Source organism: Oncorhynchus nerka, linkage group LG11 (assembly GCF_034236695.1).
Source record: "Oncorhynchus nerka isolate Pitt River linkage group LG11, Oner_Uvic_2.0, whole genome shotgun sequence".
NCBI classification, from domain to species: domain Eukaryota; kingdom Metazoa; phylum Chordata; class Actinopteri; order Salmoniformes; family Salmonidae; genus Oncorhynchus; species Oncorhynchus nerka.
Genome location: NC_088406.1, coordinates 64,824,169 through 64,844,894, shown reverse-complemented (window position 1 = coordinate 64,844,894; position 20,726 = coordinate 64,824,169). Strand labels below are relative to the sequence as shown.

The 20,726-nt window shown below is 42.6% G+C and overlaps 2 protein-coding genes across 2 annotated transcripts; both read left to right on the top strand.

The window, feature by feature from the left end:
- The first annotated feature begins 869 nt into the window (after nt 1-869).
- On the top strand, nt 870-6,363 carry tlr3 (toll-like receptor 3). The gene is made up of 5 exons (XM_029673602.2): nt 870-1,120; nt 1,487-1,983; nt 2,277-2,474; nt 3,184-5,036; nt 6,041-6,363. The coding sequence occupies exons 2-5, from the start codon at nt 1,522-1,524 to the stop codon at nt 6,267-6,269; spliced, it is 2,742 nt and encodes a 913-aa protein (XP_029529462.2). The 5' UTR covers nt 870-1,120; nt 1,487-1,521; the 3' UTR covers nt 6,270-6,363.
- A 4,421-nt stretch (nt 6,364-10,784) lies between these two features.
- On the top strand, nt 10,785-20,561 carry LOC115137326 (cytochrome P450 4V2). Its single transcript, XM_029673600.2, has 11 exons — nt 10,785-11,037; nt 14,801-14,913; nt 15,619-15,704; nt 16,109-16,299; nt 16,461-16,530; nt 16,842-16,968; nt 17,233-17,406; nt 17,496-17,598; nt 19,210-19,344; nt 19,650-19,829; nt 20,190-20,561. The coding sequence occupies exons 1-11, from the start codon at nt 10,845-10,847 to the stop codon at nt 20,357-20,359; spliced, it is 1,542 nt and encodes a 513-aa protein (XP_029529460.1). The 5' UTR covers nt 10,785-10,844; the 3' UTR covers nt 20,360-20,561.
- The last annotated feature ends 165 nt before the right edge of the window (nt 20,562-20,726 follow it).

Genomic DNA, 20,726 nt, shown 5'->3' with positions numbered 1-20,726 from the left:
GGAGAAGGTCTCAAGGTCCTGGAGTGGCCTACCCAGTCTCCAGACCTGAACCCAATAGAAAATCTTTGGAGGGAGCTGAAAGTCCGTATTGCCCAGCGACAGCCCCGAAACCTGAAGGATCTGGAGAAGGTCTGTATGGAGGAGTGGGCCAAAATCCCTGTTGCAGTGTGTGCAAACCTGGTCAAGAACTACAGGAAACGTATGATCTCTGTAATTGCAAACGAAGGTTTCTGTACCAAATATTAAGTTCTGCTTTTCTGATGTATCAAATGCTTATGTCATGCAATAAACAAATAAAATAAATCATACAATGTGATTTTCTGGATATTTGTTTTAGATTCCGTCTCTCACAGTTGAAGTGTACCTATGATTTAAAAAATTACAGACCTCTACATGCTTTGTAAGTAGGAAAACCTGCAAAATCGGCAGTGTATCAAATACTTGTTCTCCCCACTGTATATATTTTTTTTTAAATCAAAAGGCAAAAAGCTAGGCTAGTGGGGGAAGTCTGTGAAAGTGGCCCCTAGACAGTTCAATTACACAAGACTATTGTGTAATTGGATGGGCAATGAAAGCGACGCACATGTTTCACTATAGGCTTACTTCAAGTGTCCTAACAGTGAGCAAAAAAATACACTTTTATGGAAAACTATCTTCTAAACATAATTCATATTTTCTATGACTGATAACTGCATGTCTATTAAAGGACATTAACGTAACCTACACAGACCCGGACATGAACCAGAAACTTTCAAAGGTGATGCCTTTAAAAGGTTTGCACAGTTGTTTGGGTCATCTTTCCAATGCCATCCCGCCAACACCGAAAGTGGCCGCCAAAGATCCAAATGTACCCACAAACTTTGACTCCTTGCCAGTTTCGTTTTTGAAGAAATTGAAAATTGTCTGTGGGCCAGCACGTAGTCTGACGGAACAACGCACTGCTACAGATATGCGGATCCGTGTCATTTCACTTCCACAACACTCTGCAGCCACCCACACGGCAGCTGTTCATGTCTCAAAGCCTTCTATGCTTCCTCGTGTTTTACCGTGTATATAACTGCAACTTTTACGTTCAAAATGACTGACGAGCAACACTCTCCGTCTCAATAAACGACATCTGGTATGTTCAGTTTTCTTCTTTCAAATGTTAGAATCGAAATAGGTTTCTGTAGCCAATGTGTAGCTTATTTTGCTCTGCAGAGTTTTGCAGCAGTTGTCAGTTTAACTATTTCAATTGATCAAAATGTAGATTTGTGATTATCTTGTGTGCAAGATGACACAATGGTTCTGATAGTGCAACTGTATACTATATGGGAGAAGCTATGTTTGTTTTCTCTCTCTCTCTCTTGCTGATGACTCGTGATAAATCACCATATAAAAATACGTTGTCAAACCTGTTCACAAATATTAATTGACAAATAATTTAACTCTTTATATAGCTCTGCTTACTATATACTTACTATATACCTATCCATTTCTTTTGCAGTTTTTCCTGAAACGCTGTTAAAACCATCTGAAGCCATGAATTGGCCAGATATAATCCTCATTCTATTGGCTGTCAATCTGGGTGACATCATCACTGGCCCTACCCTATGCCATGCCTCTCAAAAGCGTCAGAAATCCGAATGCCAGGTGCGAAACGGCTGGGCGGACTGCAGACACCTCCGCCTCAAGGAGATCCCTCCCAACCTGCCCTGGAATATCACCGGCCTGGATGTCTCCCACAACCGGCTGATGGAGCTACCCCCAGCATCGCTGGCCACTTACCCTGGGCTTGTGCACCTGGACGTGGGCTTCAACAGCCTCACCAAGCTGGAGGACAGCCTGTGTCAGACCCTGGGCCTGCTGAGGACACTGACCGTACAGCACAATGAGGTACATCGGCTGACGGAGAAGGACCTGAGCAACTGCACCAATCTGACAGAGCTTAACCTGGCTGGCAACAGGTTGAAGCTACATGGAGAGCCCTTTGCTGCCTTACAGGTAGGGATCTGCCTGTTGTCATGGCGAAGACAAGGATGGCAGGGGTTGTGGATGTGTTGATAATGATGATACACAGTACTAGATGATGATACAGATGAGAGAGCGGGGGATGCTCTTGACTCTTCAGGACAATATTTTGGGACCATTTTATTTTGTTTCTTTCATTTACCGTCCAATGAATTGAATTTGGGTTATTCTCTTTCAAGCCTAAACCATAGGCAAATTATGATTGCAGTTGCCTCAGTTACATTTTCTCTCAAACCCTCTTAGAATGTCTTTCCATTTTTCACCAGAGTCTAACACTGCTGGACGTGTCCAAAAATGACCTGAAGACAGCCAGCTTGGGCACCCACCTTCAGCTTCCAAGCCTGGTGACTCTCATCTTGTCTAACAACAGCATATCAACCTTCAAAAAGGATGACTTCTATTTTCTCAGTAATTCCTCATCCCTACGAGTCCTCCACCTGTCGAATCTAATAACTCTAGCAAAGGTACAAAAGATCCTGTGAAATGGGAAATAAAAGGCTGTTAATGCTTTCAGCTGCTGACACTAGGAATAAGCACCATGCTCAAGCAATCACACCTTTTGTTTATGTTGTCAAGATCCCTTCAGTGTTTCCTCTCTTATTTTCTAGGCGTAGTGCAAACCCACCAAATTAACATCTAGGGCATTTTGAACCAACATTTTCATATTAAACGAATTGATGCCAAATTAGGCAAAAGAGGAACAGAGCAAGGCAGGGTCCGGACAAATACAATGATGGTGAAAAAAATACAATGACGCCGCACATGAAAGATTGTAATAATGCGACAGCTCGCTTGCCACAGACTTGCCACAGACTCGACAGCTCGCTTGCCACAGACTTGCCACAGACTCGACAGCTCGCTTGCCACAGACTTGCCACAGACTCGACAGCTCGCTTGCCACAGACTTGCCACAGACTCGACAGCTCGCTTGCCACAGACTTGCCACAGACTCGACAGCTCACTTGCCACAATTCAACATTTATTCCACGTTGGTTCAACGTAATTTAGTTGAAATTACATGGAAACAACATTGATTGAACCAGTTTGTGCCCAATGGGATGCTATAAATAAGTAGGAAGTAGTAGGTTCAAGGTCTTTTGACAACGTATCTACAGTCTATGGCAGCATCTTGTGCAGCAACTAATCAGTGTTTTTTTTTTCTCCACCTTGCAGTTTGAGCCTGATTGCTTGAAGCCCATTGCAAGCATATATGAGTTAGTCATGACTGGGAGCAAACTTGGCCCTTCACTCACGTCTAAACTCTGCACAGAGCTTTCTGGGACAGCGATCCGCAGCCTCTCCCTCCAGAAGACACAGCTAGTTACACTAGACAACACCACCTTCAAAGGCCTGGGGAAGACCCACCTCACTACTTTGGATCTATCCCACAACAGCATAGCTAAGATCGGGGATGGTTCTTTCCAGTGGCTGTCCATGCTGGAAGTTCTTTCTCTGGAGCACAACAACCTCAAGCGCCTGACTAAGAACACTTTCAATGGGCTGGGGAATCTGACACTGCTCAACCTGAATATGGCGCTGGTGAAGAGTCACACTTCTTCTTACCCTATTATCGACGACTTCTCCTTCCAGCCACTAGGGGCACTGGAGAGCCTGAGCATGGAGAATACTGCCTTTCGAAACATTTCGGTGCACACCTTTGCGGGTTTGACGAGTCTCCGCCAACTCCACCTGAGTGGGACCAGCTGCATGTCGCTCAAAATCATCACCAACCAGACCTTTGTGTCCCTCGCAGGTTCACCACTTCTTATGCTAAAGCTTACAAGCACAGCAATCTCCCGTCTAGACCCTGGAGCCTTCTCCAGCCTGGGCAATCTCACCACCCTTCTGCTGGGCAACAACTCCATCTCCCAGACCCTGACGGGGAAAGAGTTCCAGGGTTTGGGCCAGCTACAGGAGATCTACCTCTCTAACGGCAACCAGAAGCTCATCCTCAGCCCTATGTCGTTCGTCCATGTGCCCGCTCTCAGGACTCTGATGCTGGGGAGAGCTCTGACCAGCCCCCTGCGTATGAATACCTCTCCGTTCAAGCCTCTGTCCAACCTCACCATCCTGGACCTCAGCAACAACAACATCGCCAACATAAATATTGATTTTCTTGATGGACTAGAGAATCTGAAGGTGCTGAAGCTTCAGCACAACAACTTGGCCCGGCTGTGGAAGAGTGCTAACCCGGGTGGGCCGGTGCTGTTTCTTAGGGGGCTCCGCAGCCTTGTTGCCCTGGAGATGGACTTCAACGGTCTGGATGAGATCCCCGATGAGGCCCTTCATGGATTAACCAACCTTCAAGAGCTCAGCCTCAGTGGGAACATCCTGAACCAACTCAGGGACTCAGTCTTCAACGACTTGGGGTCGCTCCGGGTGCTTCGGCTCCAGAAGAACCTAATCACGTCGGTGAGGAAGGAAGTGTTTAGGCCGGCTTTGGCCAACCTCAGCCAGCTGGCCATGGAGAAGAACCCGTTCGACTGCACCTGCGAGAGCATCCTGTGGTTTGTGGCGTGGCTGAACGGAACAAACGCCAGTGTGCCGGGCCTCAGGGATGAGTATGTGTGCAACACGCCGCAAGCCTACTACAACCACTCGATCATGGAGTTTGACAGGCTCTCCTGCCTGGACATGACACCATTCCAGGCGCTCTATGTGCTCACCAGCACTGCGGTCCTGACTTTAATGGTGACCTCACTCCTAGTGCGCTTCCAGGGTTGGAGGATTCAGTTCTATTGGAACGTTCTGATCAACCGTACGCTCGGATTGAGCGATGCCAGTTCCGGGGAGGGGAGAAAGTTCAACTACGACGCGTACGTCATTCATGCTGCAAAGGATAAAACCTGGGTGGAACGAAGCTTGCTCCCTCTAGAGGACGAACAGGGGTATACATTTTATCTGCAGGATCGAGATGCAGTGCCAGGTGATTCGCGACTGGAGTCCATTGTGGAGAATATGAGAAGGTCCAGGAAAATACTATTTGTGGTCACCGAAACTCTTCTCGAAGACCCCATGTGTCGACAGTAAGTAGAATGAACATTGATATATTTTTTTAGAACATTCACGTCACATAAACATTGGTAGAGCATGTGTGGTCACTGGTCATGGAAAAGAGAACATTGATAAGGACAGTGGTTGGAAAATCTGCAGGGATATTTATTTCAGGAAATTAAAGTAAATCATGTTGACGTTTTAATGTGTTATTATAGTAATAATACTATGATTTTCTGTTTTAAAATTGAACTGAACAAGTTTTACTCAAACAGGGGAAGTGGAGACTGTGTGAAGTGGGTAAGTGAGTTTGGGCAATTCTGGAAGGAGATATGAAACCCAAACAAGCAGTAAAAAAAAACATTTTACACAGAAAATTATCTTAGCGTCTGGATAACCATTTCTTCATTGAAAAACCACCCCAATCAGTTCAATAATGATTCGAAAGATTCTATTAATGTGTCAACTATGTTGGTACACCCACAACTCAAGTCGCTGTGGATCTGAGCGTCTGCTAAATTACATAAATGTAAAATGCAATTATTCTGTACTCATTACCTTTTTTTGGGGCTATGGACCATAATGCTCAAAGAATGTCTAAGTGAAGAATGTATATTTAAAGTATCACCACAGCACTGATCCAAGGCAGGTGTTTCTGTCTAAACCCTTGAAGTGTTGAGGTTATTGGCTTAATCTGTGTTCTTGAAAGCTGCTCTAACAGTACAGTATAAACCAGTGTTAAATGTTGCCATTCATTGATTTTTTCATTTAAAAAAAATCTTTGATTGTATTTTATTCACTTCATGTTTCACCCTTTTGATTGATTTGATTGCAAGTCTCTCTGGATAAGTGTTACATGTATATGATTGAGATCTGAAATGTAATTCCTGTTATGCTTCGGTACTTTGAGCCTCTTATTTGCCCGCTCTGACAAATGCCCTCTTCTGTCTCTCTGCGTTTCTCCCCTTTCCTCTCCCTGGAAACCACATCCTCCCATTTCCTTTCACTCTCTTCCCCTCCCACAATTCCCCCCCAGGTTCATGGCCCACCACGCCCTGCACCAGGTGATCGAGGACAGCCGGGACTCGGTGGTGCTGGTCTTCCTGGAGGACGTGCAGGACTACAGGTTGTCCCGCTGTCTGCTCCTGCGCAGGGGCATGCTTCGTCCACAATGCCTCCTCAACTGGCCCCTGCAGAGGGAGAGGGTGCCCGCCTTCCACCAGAGGCTCCGCATCGCCCTGGGCACCACCAACCGAGTGCAGTAACTTTCTCCATGCCATTATGCTTAGAAGTGTACTGACAATTTTACTTCAGCCAAATCAAATATATTGGTCGCGTTCTCATTTTCCAGATGTTATCACAGGTTCAGGGAAATGCTTATGTTTCTAGCTCCACCAGTGCAGTAATACCTAGCAATACAAACAAATACCCAAAATGTAAAGAAAGAAATGTCAGAGTTTGGAATATGAATATATACTGTATGCATTTGATGGTGTGTATGGACACTATGAATAGAAAAGGTGTGCACAGCAGTAGTTCAATTGGATAAGCCTAGACTTGAATACAGTATATACTGTACATTTGAAGTGTGTCAAACAGGATGTAACATTATTATAGCAACCAGTGTTCAATGACTCTAATTTGCAGGGTAGAGTACCAGGTGGTAGCCTGCTAGTAACAGTGACTAAAGTTCAGAGCGGGATACTGGGCGGAGGCCGGCTAGTGGTGACTGTTTAACAGTCTGAAGGCCTGGAGATAGAAGCTGTTTTATCAGTCTCTCGGTTTTGATACACCTGTACCGTCTCTGCCTTCTAGACTGTAGCGGGTGAACAGGCCGTGGCTCGGGTGGCTGAGGTCCTCTGATCTTCTTGGCCTTCCTGTGACACCGGGTGCTGTAGATGTCCTGTAGGGCAGGCAGTGTGCCCTCCAGGACATCTGACCGCACCACCCTCTGGAGAGCCCTGCGCTTGCCGACTGTATTATTACGTTTATGTAATACTTGGCTATATTTCTTAAATAATGACAGTGGGTGCAAGGGTGTGGAAAGTGTGCAAAACTGTTGCTCTCATTGTATGGTTCAGAGTCAAGTAAGCGGTGTGCACTACTGTAGCTTTCATTCAGTGGCTAAGATTTTAAGGAAGTGTACTTGAAAGTACAATACTGTAGGTTTCAAACAATGGTCGAGGATACAAGGAAGTGTACACTAGAAAGTGTGCAATATTGCACGTCTCATTTAACCGCTGAATGAGAAAGTAAGTGTACTGTTTCACTAGCCGAGTGACATGCAAAAGGTGAAATCTAAGCAAGCCTAAATATCTTAGAATATTGAGGGATTGATAAGAAAAATATATTTTCAAATAGATGTTTTTTCTTACCAAGTTAAAAGATTGATAAGAAAAAAGAAAAAAAATCTTAGCAAGCTAAATTATCTAACGTCATTTAGCTTGGTAAGAAAAAACACATATCACCAATTGTAAGTGAATTATCAGTCAATTGAAACCATGATTGGTTTGATCTGGGTCCATCTGTGCAGAGAGCTGCCGCTGATCATTGACTGATCTACAAATCATAATGAGTAGTTATTTACAAGGTGATTTGCAGATCACTGACAGAGTAGATCATTGACTTAACAAAATGCTTTAAAATGTGGTTTCATGGTCAATTACAGTAGGGTTATTTTACAGCATTACTTTAGTATTGCTAGCAGGAGTATTACAACTACACTGTATAGTAACCCACTATTGCACTCATTAACCATGTAATGTTCTCTTCATAACCAAAATGTCAGATGAACTTAGAACTTTAATAAACCTACATATTCTTGTTTTTCCACTGTGGGAACTGCTTTAATTAGGTAATTTCAGGTTAGGGGTTTGGGACAACTCTATATTAAATATATTTGTTTCAGCACTTTTGTACACTTACTTGAAAGTTACAATTTTGTTTAATAGAGTATGGTTCAACCAAACTCTCTTTGTATTTGTCGCATTAGACGTAGGGTTGATTTGAGTGAACTGCAAGTATATTTGAACACATTCTGTTTAAAAAAAAATCTGTATTCTATTCAGCATGTCTTTAAAGTTTTCAGTAAAGTTGGATTCTGACATTCATATTATTAGTCTTTACTTCAAAACTTTGTGAAAAAATTAACAAATGAACTGAAATCCTCTGCCCTCAAATGGTCGAGAAAAAGCTAGGTTTTAAATGAGACATTCTCCCGTTTTCTTTTTATTTCGAGGAATAACTTAAAAAATAAAAAAGCATTTCAAAAACTAGCCAGCTTTTGGCCTCATCCTTAAAACAGACTTCTAACCAACGGCACAGGAACTATGGGACCCTGACAGTAAGGGTCACTTAAAACATTCCTTAACTAAAAACGTTTTAAAGGAGAGGGATAACTCAACATTGCTAATTTTAAAGAAAAGAGGCTTACTTCAAGGGTTTGTGGATTAAGAAAGGGAGGAAAAAGGGATAAACACTGTCCTTTGTCACACATGTTGGATTTATATTAGTAACAACCTCATTCGCAGGCTAATTGCTACCGAGATACAGCTGGTAGATTAACCTTCTCCCCTGGTTCAATTGATAATGAACACTCCCACTGGGCACAAACATAATTTTAAAATCTAGTTTTGATTTACAATTGGTTGAGTTGTCAACGTCAAATCAACAAAAACAATTCACCATGTCATTGGATTTAGGTTCAAAGTTGGGTGGGAAAAAAAGAAATCCAAGCAGTTTTCCACATCGATTCAACATCATTGCATAGATGTTTGGGGTCGAAATGACATGGAAACAACATTGATTCAGCCAGTTTTGGACCAGTGGGTTATTAGTTACACAATCATATTTTCATTCATAAGCAGCCAGTAATTCATCAGTTCTGTATTATACTCTACGTGATATTACCCTATTTGTTTATGCTTGGGGGGGACACATTGGACTATGCTTATTTATTCGGATCTCTTTTAGCCCACCAAGGGCTAGTCTAGTCTTGCCAGAGTCCTTTATGTGTGTCAGAAATGTTTGGAAATAGTATAGAGCAGGGGTCATCAACTCTTACCCCACGAGATCCGGAGCCTGATGCTTTTCTGTTCTACCTGATAATTAATTGTGCACACCTGGTGTCCCAGGTCTAAATCAGTCCCTGATTAGAATGGAACAATGAAAAAATACAGTAAAACTGGCTTCCAGGTCCAGAGTTGAGTTGGCGGGGTATAGAGTATGGAAATGTACTATTGATTTAAAATAAAAAAAACATCCTAAGAATGAAATGCTCCCTTAAAGTATCCAAGGCCTTCATTGGAAGTCCAACACCCACCCGATTTGTTTTGGGGATTGCAAGTGGGCCCCTTTTCCAGATTTGATACTTTTTCAAGCTTCAATCAGAGCTCTTCCCCCTTCATTCGCTACAAATGTAACACCCCTTTTTTAAGGGCATCTCACTGTGGCTTGCCAAGGGGGCCCGCATCCTAAGCAAGTTGACTATTAGTAGCCTGTTATTGTGGCTCACTTCAGGGGTACTCGTAGGGGTAGCCTACCCGATATCTGACCAACCACTGACCAAGGAGCATTACAAGGTCAGTGGTTGGATAGCTTTCCATAATTACACAGAACCTTTTGTCTGCTATTGCGAAAGAATAAGACTCGGAAGCAAATGTACATTTATGAGTCAATATTGGACCACCACCTAACTAACCAAGATGACTGTGGATATCGGTGCCGATTGGTTCGATCGTTTTGGTCTTACTCCTGACCATATTGACCGGCGTCTTCACCTGGCAGTTCCTCAGCAGCTCTCTGCACAGATGGACCCAGATGAAACCAATACCAGGGATAAGTCCAAGCTACCCGTTTCTGGGCAGTACTCTGTCATTTAAAGGTAATGGGAGAGGTAAGGTGTATATCTTTTTTTTCTATATAAGAATAATGAGAATTTTGAAGAGGGTGTGCTTTTTATCAATTCAGCACTGGGAAACTTCTAACCATGAAGACTTCAATTATGCTATCCATAATATCTTTAGGAAATACATTTGTAGCATTAAAGAAAGAAAATAAATAGATTCAAAAGATATGTGAATACAATATCCGATTTGAATGGTGAATCACGTTAATCTGTTTGTCCCAAATGTCCTAGAAATTAGGCTGTTCTCATTAATACAATATATTGTCTGCACGGTTGCTGTATGGAGATTCGTTGCACGGCAACTTCTTCAGACCTGGTGTGACTCCTAAATATTTTGGACCCCCCCCACTTTAAAGATGCAATCTGCAGTTCATACAACAACAGCGGTCAAGCTGCCACTGTTTTGGTAAAAAGCTGATTGGGCTGGAAAATGTAACCACTCAACTTTATAGCTATGGATTCAAGGACTGACCATCCATGATATAAAAATTATAGTTTTAACCAAGTTTTGGTTTATAACTGGCTGTGACTAAAACGTTGCTGTTATGATAGGGAGTTATCATCTGTGTGTGTGTGCGCGCATGAAACAAATGTGTGTGTGCACCTGTCTGTGTCTGCATGTTTACATTTGTATTTGACATTTTAGTCCTTTAGCAGAACAACTTACAATAAATAGCGAGTGCATACATTTTCCATACTTTTTCTGTCCTGTGTACTACATGTGGGGGCATGACAGTACAAAATACTATCTCTTGATGAACATCCAGGTTTACCTCTTACCCCTTCCCTACTGGTTAATCATTCATAACTAGAGGCCGGGATATCAGGGAAAAGTGGGGAACAGGTCAGGATTAAAGTCCACCTGATATGAAGTGTAGCCAGCAGGTCTCAGACATTCATTTGGAGGTTGTTAAAGGCCACGCACTACCCAGAGATGGCGATAGTTTTGGGGGCTTACACGTTGGGGCTGCTGGGGGTGAGCCTCTTCGTTTCAATGCTGACCTACGCCACCTACCAGCTACTCAGCAGTTACCTGTATAAATGGAGGGAGATGAAGCCCATACCAGAGATTGAAGGCACATACCCCCTCATAGGGAACGCACTGCAGTTCAAATCCAACGCCGGAGGTGAGAGAGGAGAGGTTATGAGGAGAGGGGGGGGAAAGGAGTCGGAAAGGGTCTTTTGAAGAGGGGTTGCTTTTATTAGTTTAACATTTGGGTTCTAACCATGATGACAAATGATGCCAGCCTTTCCATAATAACTTGAAGAAGTACTTGTTAATTAACACGAGAGAGAATAAATCCATTGATTCAAAAGATTTGTGAATCAAATATCCCATTTGAACGGTGAATCATGTTAATCTGTCCTAGAAATGAGACTTGTTATAAACCCAATATATTGTCTGCATTGTTGCTGTACTGAGTGAGACTCGTTATCTACAATCCATGCGGCGCATCACAACAACAATGATCACGCTACACATTAACAACTTCTGTGGTTTATCACTTCCGTTCCTGATACCGGCACGGCAAAGCAATGCACAAAAGTTGGAAAAACTCCAATGCATACAACACTGCACTGCTTGGCACTGCATCCTAGTCTGGCAGATGAGTTGCAATTGTGTGAATCTGCCTCCCATTGGAATGAATGGACTTCTGCCAGAACACATACAGTTTGACACAACTGATGGGCACCAGGCTTGTAAGCCTCATTCACATTATACCTGAGCAGTCCATTGCGTTGCGCTGGATGTCATTCATTTCAATGGGGACCGTCCGCAAATGAGTGGTAGCACGATGTTGCTGCTGTGATATCTCAGCACCCCTTGCTTTGAAGGCTCTGTTGCGAAACGGATTCTGCATACGATTTTTTTTCCAACTTTGTGTCATCTTTAACGCAGCCAGTCTGTCAATAGAACAGGAAATTACCAAACCACAGAAGATGAAAATGTGTGGCTTTCGGTGATGGCTTTATGGGATAGCTAGCAACTTGTAAACAATTACCCACTCCTATAAGTGAACACTATTTTAATAGTAATGTTAAATACTGTTAACCAATTATATTACATGACTGTTACCTCTCACTTACGTTTATTGTGATGGTACTGACGTTTGTTTTTGATAATTATTAGGTGGCAGTTGCTAGCTACAGTATCGTCAACCTAGCCTTGCTTTTAGCTAGCTAGCTAATCTGTACGCTAGCGTGACTTGCTAGAAGTTAGGGAAACACGTTGAGAACGTAACTTGACAAAACATGTTTATCCTGTCTTGAATGAAAAGGTCATATTTTGCAATCTCCCAAAATAAATGCGATCTCTGACGAGAGACTAGACTCCATCTTGTCTTGCGTTGTTAAATCCTATGATCTCCGTCCAGTAGCAGGACAAGATTGCGTGAAAATGAAGTATGGAGTAATGAGATGTATACGGGGCATTAGACCTTGTGACTGTGAAATACATTAGAGGGCCCAACTTTACGGGCAAGGAATGGGCGACCAACTATTAAAGCTATGGTTTGAAAAGCTACTATTAAAAAGCTACTATTTAAAGCTATGTTTTTTCTTCTTCTATAACTTCATAAAGAGGACGCATCGATCTAGATTCTAGAGAATTATACATGTGCAGGGCAGCATTGTAAGCAACATCTAAAATGATTCTTTCCAAGTGAAACATCACAAATGGATTCAATATTTGTCAGTATGTGTGTTTGTTTGCCTATTTAAGTGTTTCTGTGTGTATGCCTGTGCATGACCTAAATAGTATCCCTTAATAAACATCCATGTTTACCTCATCCCCCCTCCCTATTGGTAAATCATTCATCATAACTAGCAGCCGGAATGACAGGGACATTTGGGGAACAGGTCAGGATTAAAGTCCACCTGACATTAGGTGAAGCCAGCAGGTTTCAGACACCCAGTGAGGATGTTTAGGCCACGTACTACCCAGAGATGGTGATCGTTTTGGGGGCTTACAATTTGGAACTGCTGGGGGTGAGCCTCTTCTTTGCAATGCTGACCTATGTCACCTACCAGCTACTCAGCAGTTACCTGTATAAATGGAGGGAGATGAAGTCCATACCAGAGATTGAAGGCACATACCCCCTCATAGGGATCGCACTGCAGTTCAACGCCGGAATTGAGCAAGGATAGGAGACGTGGGAAGAGAGGACCGAGGAGAAGGGAAGAGACGAGAGGACAGTAGTTTAGGGAGGGGAGCTTCGAACACTCACTCAATCATTCAGTCATTCATTGCTCTCCCAATCTACCTACATACAGTTGAAGTCGGAAGTTTACATACGCCTTAGCCAAATACATTTAAACTCAGTTTTTCATCATTCCTGACATTTAATCCAGGTAAAAATGCCCTGTCTTAGGTCAGTTAAGATCACCACTTGTAAAATTACAGAATAATAGTAGAGAGAATGATTTATTTCAACTTTTATTTCTTTCATCACATTCCCAGTGGGTCAGAAGTTTACATACACCCAATTAGTATTTGGTAGCATTCCCTTTAAATTGTTTAACTTGGGTCAAACGTTTCGGGTAGCCTTCCACAAGCTTCCCACAATAACTTGGGTGAATTTTGGCCCATTCCTCCTGACAGAGATGGTGTAACTGAGTCAGGTTTGTGGGCCTCCTTGCTCACACACATTTTTTTCAGTTTGCCCACATATTTTCGATAGGATTGAGGTCAGGGCTTTGTGATGGCCACTCCAATACCTTGACTTTGTTGTCCTTAAGCCATTTTGCCACAACTTTGGAAGTATGCTTGGGATCATTGTCCATTTGGAAGACCAATTTGCGACCAGGCTTTAACTTCCTGACTGATGTCTTGAGATGTTGTTTCAATATATCCACATAATTTTCTGCCTCATGATGCCATCTATTTTGTGAAGTGCACCAGTCCCTCCTGCAGCAAATAACACCCACAACATGATGCTGCCACCCCCATGCTTCACAGTTGAGATGGTGTTCTTTGGCTTGCAAGTCTCCCCCTTTTTCCTCCAAACATTACGATGGTCATTCTGGCCAAACGGTTTTATTTTTGTTTCATCCGACCTGAGGACATCTCTCCAAAATGTATGATCTTTGTCCCCATGTGCAGTTGCAAACCGTAGTCTGGCTTTTTTATGGTGGTTTGGGAGCAGTGGCTTCTTCCTTGCTGAGCGGCCTTTCAGGTTATGTCGATATTGGACTCGTTTTACTGTGGATATAGATACTTTTGTACCTGTTTCCTCCAGCATCTTCACAAGATACTTTGCTGTTGTTCTGGGAATGATTTGCACTTTTCGCACCAAAGTACATTCATCTCTAGGAGACAGAACGCGTCGCGTCTTCTTCCTGATCGGTATGACGGCTGCGTGGTCCAATGGTGTTTACACTTTACACTTGATGAACCAGACTTGTGGAGGTCTACATTTTTTATTCCCATGATGTCAAGCAAAAAGACACTGAGTTTGAAGGTAGGCTTTGAAGTACATTCACAGGTACACCTCCAATTGACTCAAATGATGTCAATTAGCCTATCGGAACCTCCTAAAGCCACGACATCATTTTCTGGAATTTTCCAAGTTGTTTTAAGGCACAGTCAACTTAGTGTATGTAAACTTCTGACTCACTGGAATTGTGATAGAGTGAATTAAAAGAGAAATATTCTGTCTGTAAACAATTGTTGGAAAAATTACTTGTGTCATGCACAAAGTAGATGTCCAAACCGACTTGCCAAAACTATAATTTGTAACAAGAAATTTGTGGAGTGGTTGAAAAACGATTTTTTTTGACTCCAACCTAAGTGTATGTAAACTTCCGACTTCAACTGTATGTATCTACTATTACCTCAGTCAGAAGCTTGAACTAGTGAATGACTTCAGAGTTATCTTTCTTTGGTTTCAGATTTTTTCCGTCAAATCATTGGCTACACAGAGCAGTTCAGGGACTCCCCGCTGTTGAAGCTTTGGATCGGACCAGTACCCTTCCTCGTTCTGTTCCATGCAGAAACCATTGAGGTAGGCTATTAATCAAAGAATTGACCTGAATCAACTTGATGCGTAACACCTGAATGTTTTACAAAATGTTTAAATATGGTGACCCATTACAAGTTGGTGTCACACTTGTTTTGAAACCTCAACATTTCTGTCTACTGAACACTACATCGTTTCACTCCGGAGATGGAAATCTACTCTCCATAAATAAGTTAGTAATTACACCACATGCAGGTAGCCTGACAACCGATATATGGTTACTGCTATCAAATATCAAAACCCATTCAGGCCTGCTGTTTTGGGTTTAAGCGTACCAATGCAAACACAGACTGTATTGAATACTAAATCAAATCAATGTATTTGTCACATGCGCCGAATACAACAGGTGTAGACCTTACAATGAAATGCTTACTTACAAGCCCTTAACCAACAATGCAGTTTTAAGAAAATACCCCCAAAAAGTAAGAGAGAAAATAACAAATAATTACTGATCAGCAGTAAAAAACAATAGCGTGGCTATACTAGAGGAAGAGTTGAATTTTCCATAAAATCATAATTTACTAAAGCAAAAATAATTAACTTTAACAATTATTTTTATGTACTTGTTTTTTGATGATGCCATGCCAATGACCAACATTCCCTCAGAGAAATACATCCGGCCAACCATATTCTATTCTATTTTCTGTTTGATTGTCTATTTGATTCTATTTATTCTATTCGATTCTGTAGACGGTCCTTAACAACCCTGTTCATATGGACAAGGCCTATGCTTACAAGTTCCTGCACCCGTGGCTCGGCACTGGTCTACTAACCAGGTGGGTGTTTCAAAACAGATCGCATTTGAGAAAGATCAAACGTATATATGCATTTGAGACGACAGAAAATATGTATTATAACGCAAGATAGGAACGTGGAATTCTTAGATAAGCCTTTGACTAGTCTTGGGAAAACACTTCCTTATTTTATGACAAAGAACAATACATTCTGAGAACCGTCAATACTTTCCATTCAACACATTCCCTCCATATTTTCTGAACTCCATCGTTTGTCTCTCTCTGTGTCACTTGTTCTGTATCTCCCTCTCCCTGCTCCCCCTCTCTTTATTTGTCTGTCTGTCTCACTCTTTCATTGTCACCCTCCCTCTCTTTCTCTCTCTGTCTCTCTCTTCCTCTATTTCTCCCCCCCCCTCCACGCTCGCCCCCCACCGCCCTCTCCCCAGCACGGGGGACAAGTGGCGGCGGCGGCGGAAGTTGCTCACCCCCACCTTCCACTTCTCCATCCTGACGGAGTTCCTGGAGGTGATGAACGAGCAGGCCGAGGTGCTGGTGGAGAAGCTGGACAAGGAGGCAGGCAAGGGCCCCTTCAACTGCTTCAACCACATCACCCTCTGTGCTCTCGACATCATCTGTGGTGAGTCCGGGTCTGGATGTGGGGTGGTTCTAGCGGGTCCAAAGGCTCAGTGGGTTAAAAAGATTTCACATTCTTGAGGCCATTTCAAATCATCTAAAAAGATATATCAAAATTGCTACCAATCTTGCATTAAATATCTCTGCATATGATTTTCCTTTCAGAGACTGCAATGGGGAAGAAAATCTACGCTCAGAGTAACTATGACTCAGAGTATGTCCGATGTGTGTACAAGTGAGTCCTCGTCCTGAATGCAACAGACAGACGTTGTCATGCCCGGTTTTGTTTTGGTGTAGAGGGCATTGACAGCCAACCATTGCTCCCTGTCCCTGCATATCTCTCTCTCTCTCTCCTTCTGTCTGCACTGTTGGTAGTTGGTTGCAAGTAGTAGCCATCTTGTACCACACATGTTATACTCTGTAAGTGCTACAAATAAAACAGACGTTTGGGGATAATATTAATTGCAGAAAATGTAATAGAGTGGAATCAAATTGTATCAAATGAACATAATTTACTCTACCTTGCATCCCTCCTACTGTCCCCAGGATGAGTGACATCATCACACGGCGACAGAGGATGCCGTGGTTCTGGCCTGACTTTTTTTACAACTACTTTGGCGAGGGCTGGGAGCACAACAGGAGCCTCAAGGTCCTCCACTCCTTCACCTCCAATGTGAGTCATCAGCCAATCAAAAAGGGACTTTTGACTATTTAGCTGCACCAAGGGAAATATGCTGTCATCCATCAGACCCCATTCATCCAGCCAAGGGCCTGTTCAGAAGGATGACCATTACAGAATGTTCAGATAGAAATGTATTGTGTAGAACATCAATGATTGTCTATACGATAGAATAAGAAGTCCTGTCAGCTCTATTCATTACATTTCTATCTGCAATGTTCAGAAACACGTCAAATGTTTTCACTGAAAACACCCCAGGTCATCTACGAGAGGGCGGAATACATCGCCTACATCGAGTCGGACAGCGAATCGGACCAGGGAATGAGGAAGAGGCGGGCCTTCCTGGACATGTTGCTGAAGACCACGGACGAGGAGGGCAACAAGCTCACCCACCAGGACATCCAAGAGGAAGTGGACACCTTCATGTTCAGGGTCAGAGGTCAAAACCACTATCACATGCTCCATGTAGAATGTGTTCCAGATTTATCATTGGTGTTGTTTTTATTGTCCCCGTCTTACAGGGTCATGACACTACAGCCGCAGCCATGAATTGGGCCATTCACCTGCTGGGCTCCCATCCAGAGGTTCAGAGGAAAGTTCAACAAGAGCTTCAGGAGGTGTTCGGTAATCCAACCCTCTTTTTAACCCTTTATTTTTTTTCAACCCTTTACTGCCTGCTATTGCCGTATGGCAACATATCATTTCTCTTCACCCCTTGCTTCCCTGAATAAAAAAATACAAACACCATTGCTTTTTACAGAAGAGGAGGGGTGTAGTAAAATAGGCAATTATGTGCTTTGGTAGTCACATGACATGCACCCACATGGGGCTTCCTTTCCCTGGCACATACATGCCATTCACATTGTTCTCATAAAACAATAATTTTTACATTTCCCCTGCAATTAAAAATGTTAGTTAAGAGGTGATATTAAACATTAAATACAATTTCTCTAGAATTTTATCGGGAAATTGACCAAATGCATTTGTTGGCAAACGGCAACACTGGGCGATAGTGGAACTGCATTTCAGGTGAGAGGGGCCAAGCAAAACACAGTGAAATCATCATTTTCTGTATTTTTTGGGTAATAATATAATATTTTTGCTATATATGCGTGTATAAAACAATTCTGTTAAATTTCAATAACATTAGAATAATCTTATTTACTTAAAAATAAATATGTCCAGAGTATATTATTTTTTACAAGAACAAAATAAATATGATACTGTGAGGGAATAAAAACAATCAAATTATAATTCAAACACCTCATTTATATAAGAAAATAAAAAATTGTATGTTATCATCCTAAAATGAGACTTAAAAAAACACTCCTAAATAATATTTTACATTTGCTTATTTGGGGCCATTTTAAGTTAAAAAAAACAACCGAATCCAACATTTTTTTGCATGGTTCTATCATTATGCATATGCAGTAGAGTCAAACGCATTCCATGGAGGGCCTAGTTTCTGCAGGTTTTAGTTTTTTCCTTTCAGTTAAGCCATAGACAGCCAGGTACAGTATGGGGAGTTCCTCATCAATCAAGTACAAGGTGGAGTGAGTACCCCACAGCCACTCGGCCCTCAGTGGAATGACTTTTATTGCACTTGATTTAGACAATGGTGACTGGTAAGTGGGAGAGACAGTCAGAATGAGAAGACGCTGGGATTGAACCCTGATCTCGGAGAAGTATTTAGAGAAGATGGACGCATTACTGCTAGACCATAGGTTCTGCAGGAAGTACTTGGTAATTCTAATCCCATAGTCTCCCGTCACTATACTCGCTTCTCTTATCGCATTACATCACTTTTGGTTCTTATCCGCCTTGACTCGCGTTCAAATCCTTCTCTCACAGGTCAAAGCGAGTTCAAGCACAGTGGGAAAGTGTGGAAAGTCTCACAAGCTAAATGTATTTAATGAACTGAATTAGGTTCTGTGGCATATCAAAATTGGCGGTTGTATACAGTAATAGCCTGATTTGTGAAGCGATTTTGGAATGTCTTCCACCCCTGCCATGGCAGACCTGGCATCCAAACGAGCATTCCAATATTACCATGACGAGTATCTCTTTGACAGTAGATGCAGGTTCGGTGTAGTTACCATGATCGATGACAGAAGAACATAACATCCATTCCTCTACCTCCATTCGTAGCTATGTCCGCTTGCCCCATCACCACGGAACATATATAATGGGATGTAACCTGCAGTCTTGTACCCCCCCCCCCCCCCCCGTTCTCAGGTGTGTCTGACCGGCCAATAAACACAGAGGATCTGAAGAAGCTGCACTACCTGGAGTGTGTCATAAAAGAGTCCCTGCGCCTGTTCCCCTCGGTCCCCTTCTTCGCCCGCAGCATCTGTGAAGACTGCCACATCAGTGAGTGACACAATCTTAACCATTAATGTTTATTTCAGTCTGTCATTCATTTTCTAACTGATTTACATTTACAGGATTTAGCCATACACTACTTTTAATTCATACTAATTAATGTACATAATTCACAATGGGTGGCCTGTGCCATGTGGAAGATGAACCTACGACCCTGGTTCATCCAGCGCCTTTCCATTTCAGTCATCTTGTTTAGTTCTTTTTTTTTGTGGTTGTGTTAATTAGTTCATTTATTCACGTGTACATTTTGTGGACCTAATAACCTAACTTGTTTCCCATTTTTGCGCCTGTAGATGGTTTCAAGGTTCCCAAAGGTGCCAATGCCATCATCATGCCCTACTCCCTTCACCGCGACCCGCGCCACTTCCCCCAGCCTGAAGAGTTCCGCCCGGAACGCTTCATGCCGGAAAACTGCGTTGGGAGACATCCTTATGCCTTCATCCCCTTCTCTGCTGGACTCCGCAACTGCATCGGTGAGAACAGGAAACATTCAAGACATTCAACTAAAATTGTGCTTAATAGTACAAACATTTTAGAACATTTGAGAATCAACGACATAAGATTTGTCACGTTGCTGTAGAACATCACTCGTATTTATCAATCTCAGGCTATCTTTTACCAGCTTGGAACATAGACTTTTTATGACGGTGGGCCTCTAAACGTGTGTCCGATGAGGTTGTCATCCTTACATGCTCTCGCTACTTTAATAATGGTTACAGATTAAGGTTGAAGACGATAAGGCATTTGAAATAGTGAAAACAAAATGGACGATTAAAAGTGTGTCCGATGAAAGATGTCATCCTCACATGCTTTGGTTACATCCCTACCCTCAGGTCAGCGATTTGCCGTGATGGAGGAGAAGGTGATCCTGGCGTCCATCTTGCGCTACTTCAACGTGGAGGCGTGTCAGAAGCGCGAGGACCTCCGTCCACTAGGGGAGCTCATACTGCGCCCCGAGAAAGGCATCTGGATCAAACTTGAGAAGAGGAAGCAGCAGCACTAGATAATCTAGGGAAATGTTTGAATACTTTAAAACAGACCATTCCTTCCTCCCTCGGGAGTAATCGCTGATCTAACACTAATTGATAGGTATAAGTAAATAGTTATAGCACAATACTGTAGGTTTCAACTATCCAGGCAGGAAGGAAGGAAACATTTAAAGTATTTAAAACAGGGCCGAATAAAACCCTTACCCCATAGGCTTACATTGCATTCGTGTTCTCTCTGTATTACAAGAAAATCAGAAACTCGAGACTGCAAAACTCGCAGAAAGTTCTTGTAATCGTCATAAACAGGTTTCTGATATCCAAAATTGTTTTGAGATTCCAGGTGAAAAATACGAGTGGAAAACTAGGGGAACATTTATTGTC

Bases quoted from the DNA above. Each gene is read 5' to 3' on its own strand.
- tlr3 (XM_029673602.2), top strand. From the start codon at position 1,522: ATGAATTGGCCAGATATAATCCTCATTCTATTGGCTGTCAATCTGGGT. The intron at 2,475-3,183 runs GTACAAAAGATC...TCCACCTTGCAG, and splicing joins ATCTAATAACTCTAGCAAAG to TTTGAGCCTGATTGCTTGAA. The intron at 5,037-6,040 runs GTAAGTAGAATG...ATTCCCCCCCAG, and splicing joins GAAGACCCCATGTGTCGACA to GTTCATGGCCCACCACGCCC.
- LOC115137326 (XM_029673600.2), top strand. From the start codon at position 10,845: ATGGCGATAGTTTTGGGGGCTTACACGTTGGGGCTGCTGGGGGTGAGC. The intron at 16,969-17,232 runs GTGAGTCATCAG...AAAACACCCCAG, and splicing joins TCCACTCCTTCACCTCCAAT to GTCATCTACGAGAGGGCGGA. The intron at 17,407-17,495 runs GTCAGAGGTCAA...CCCGTCTTACAG, and splicing joins TGGACACCTTCATGTTCAGG to GGTCATGACACTACAGCCGC.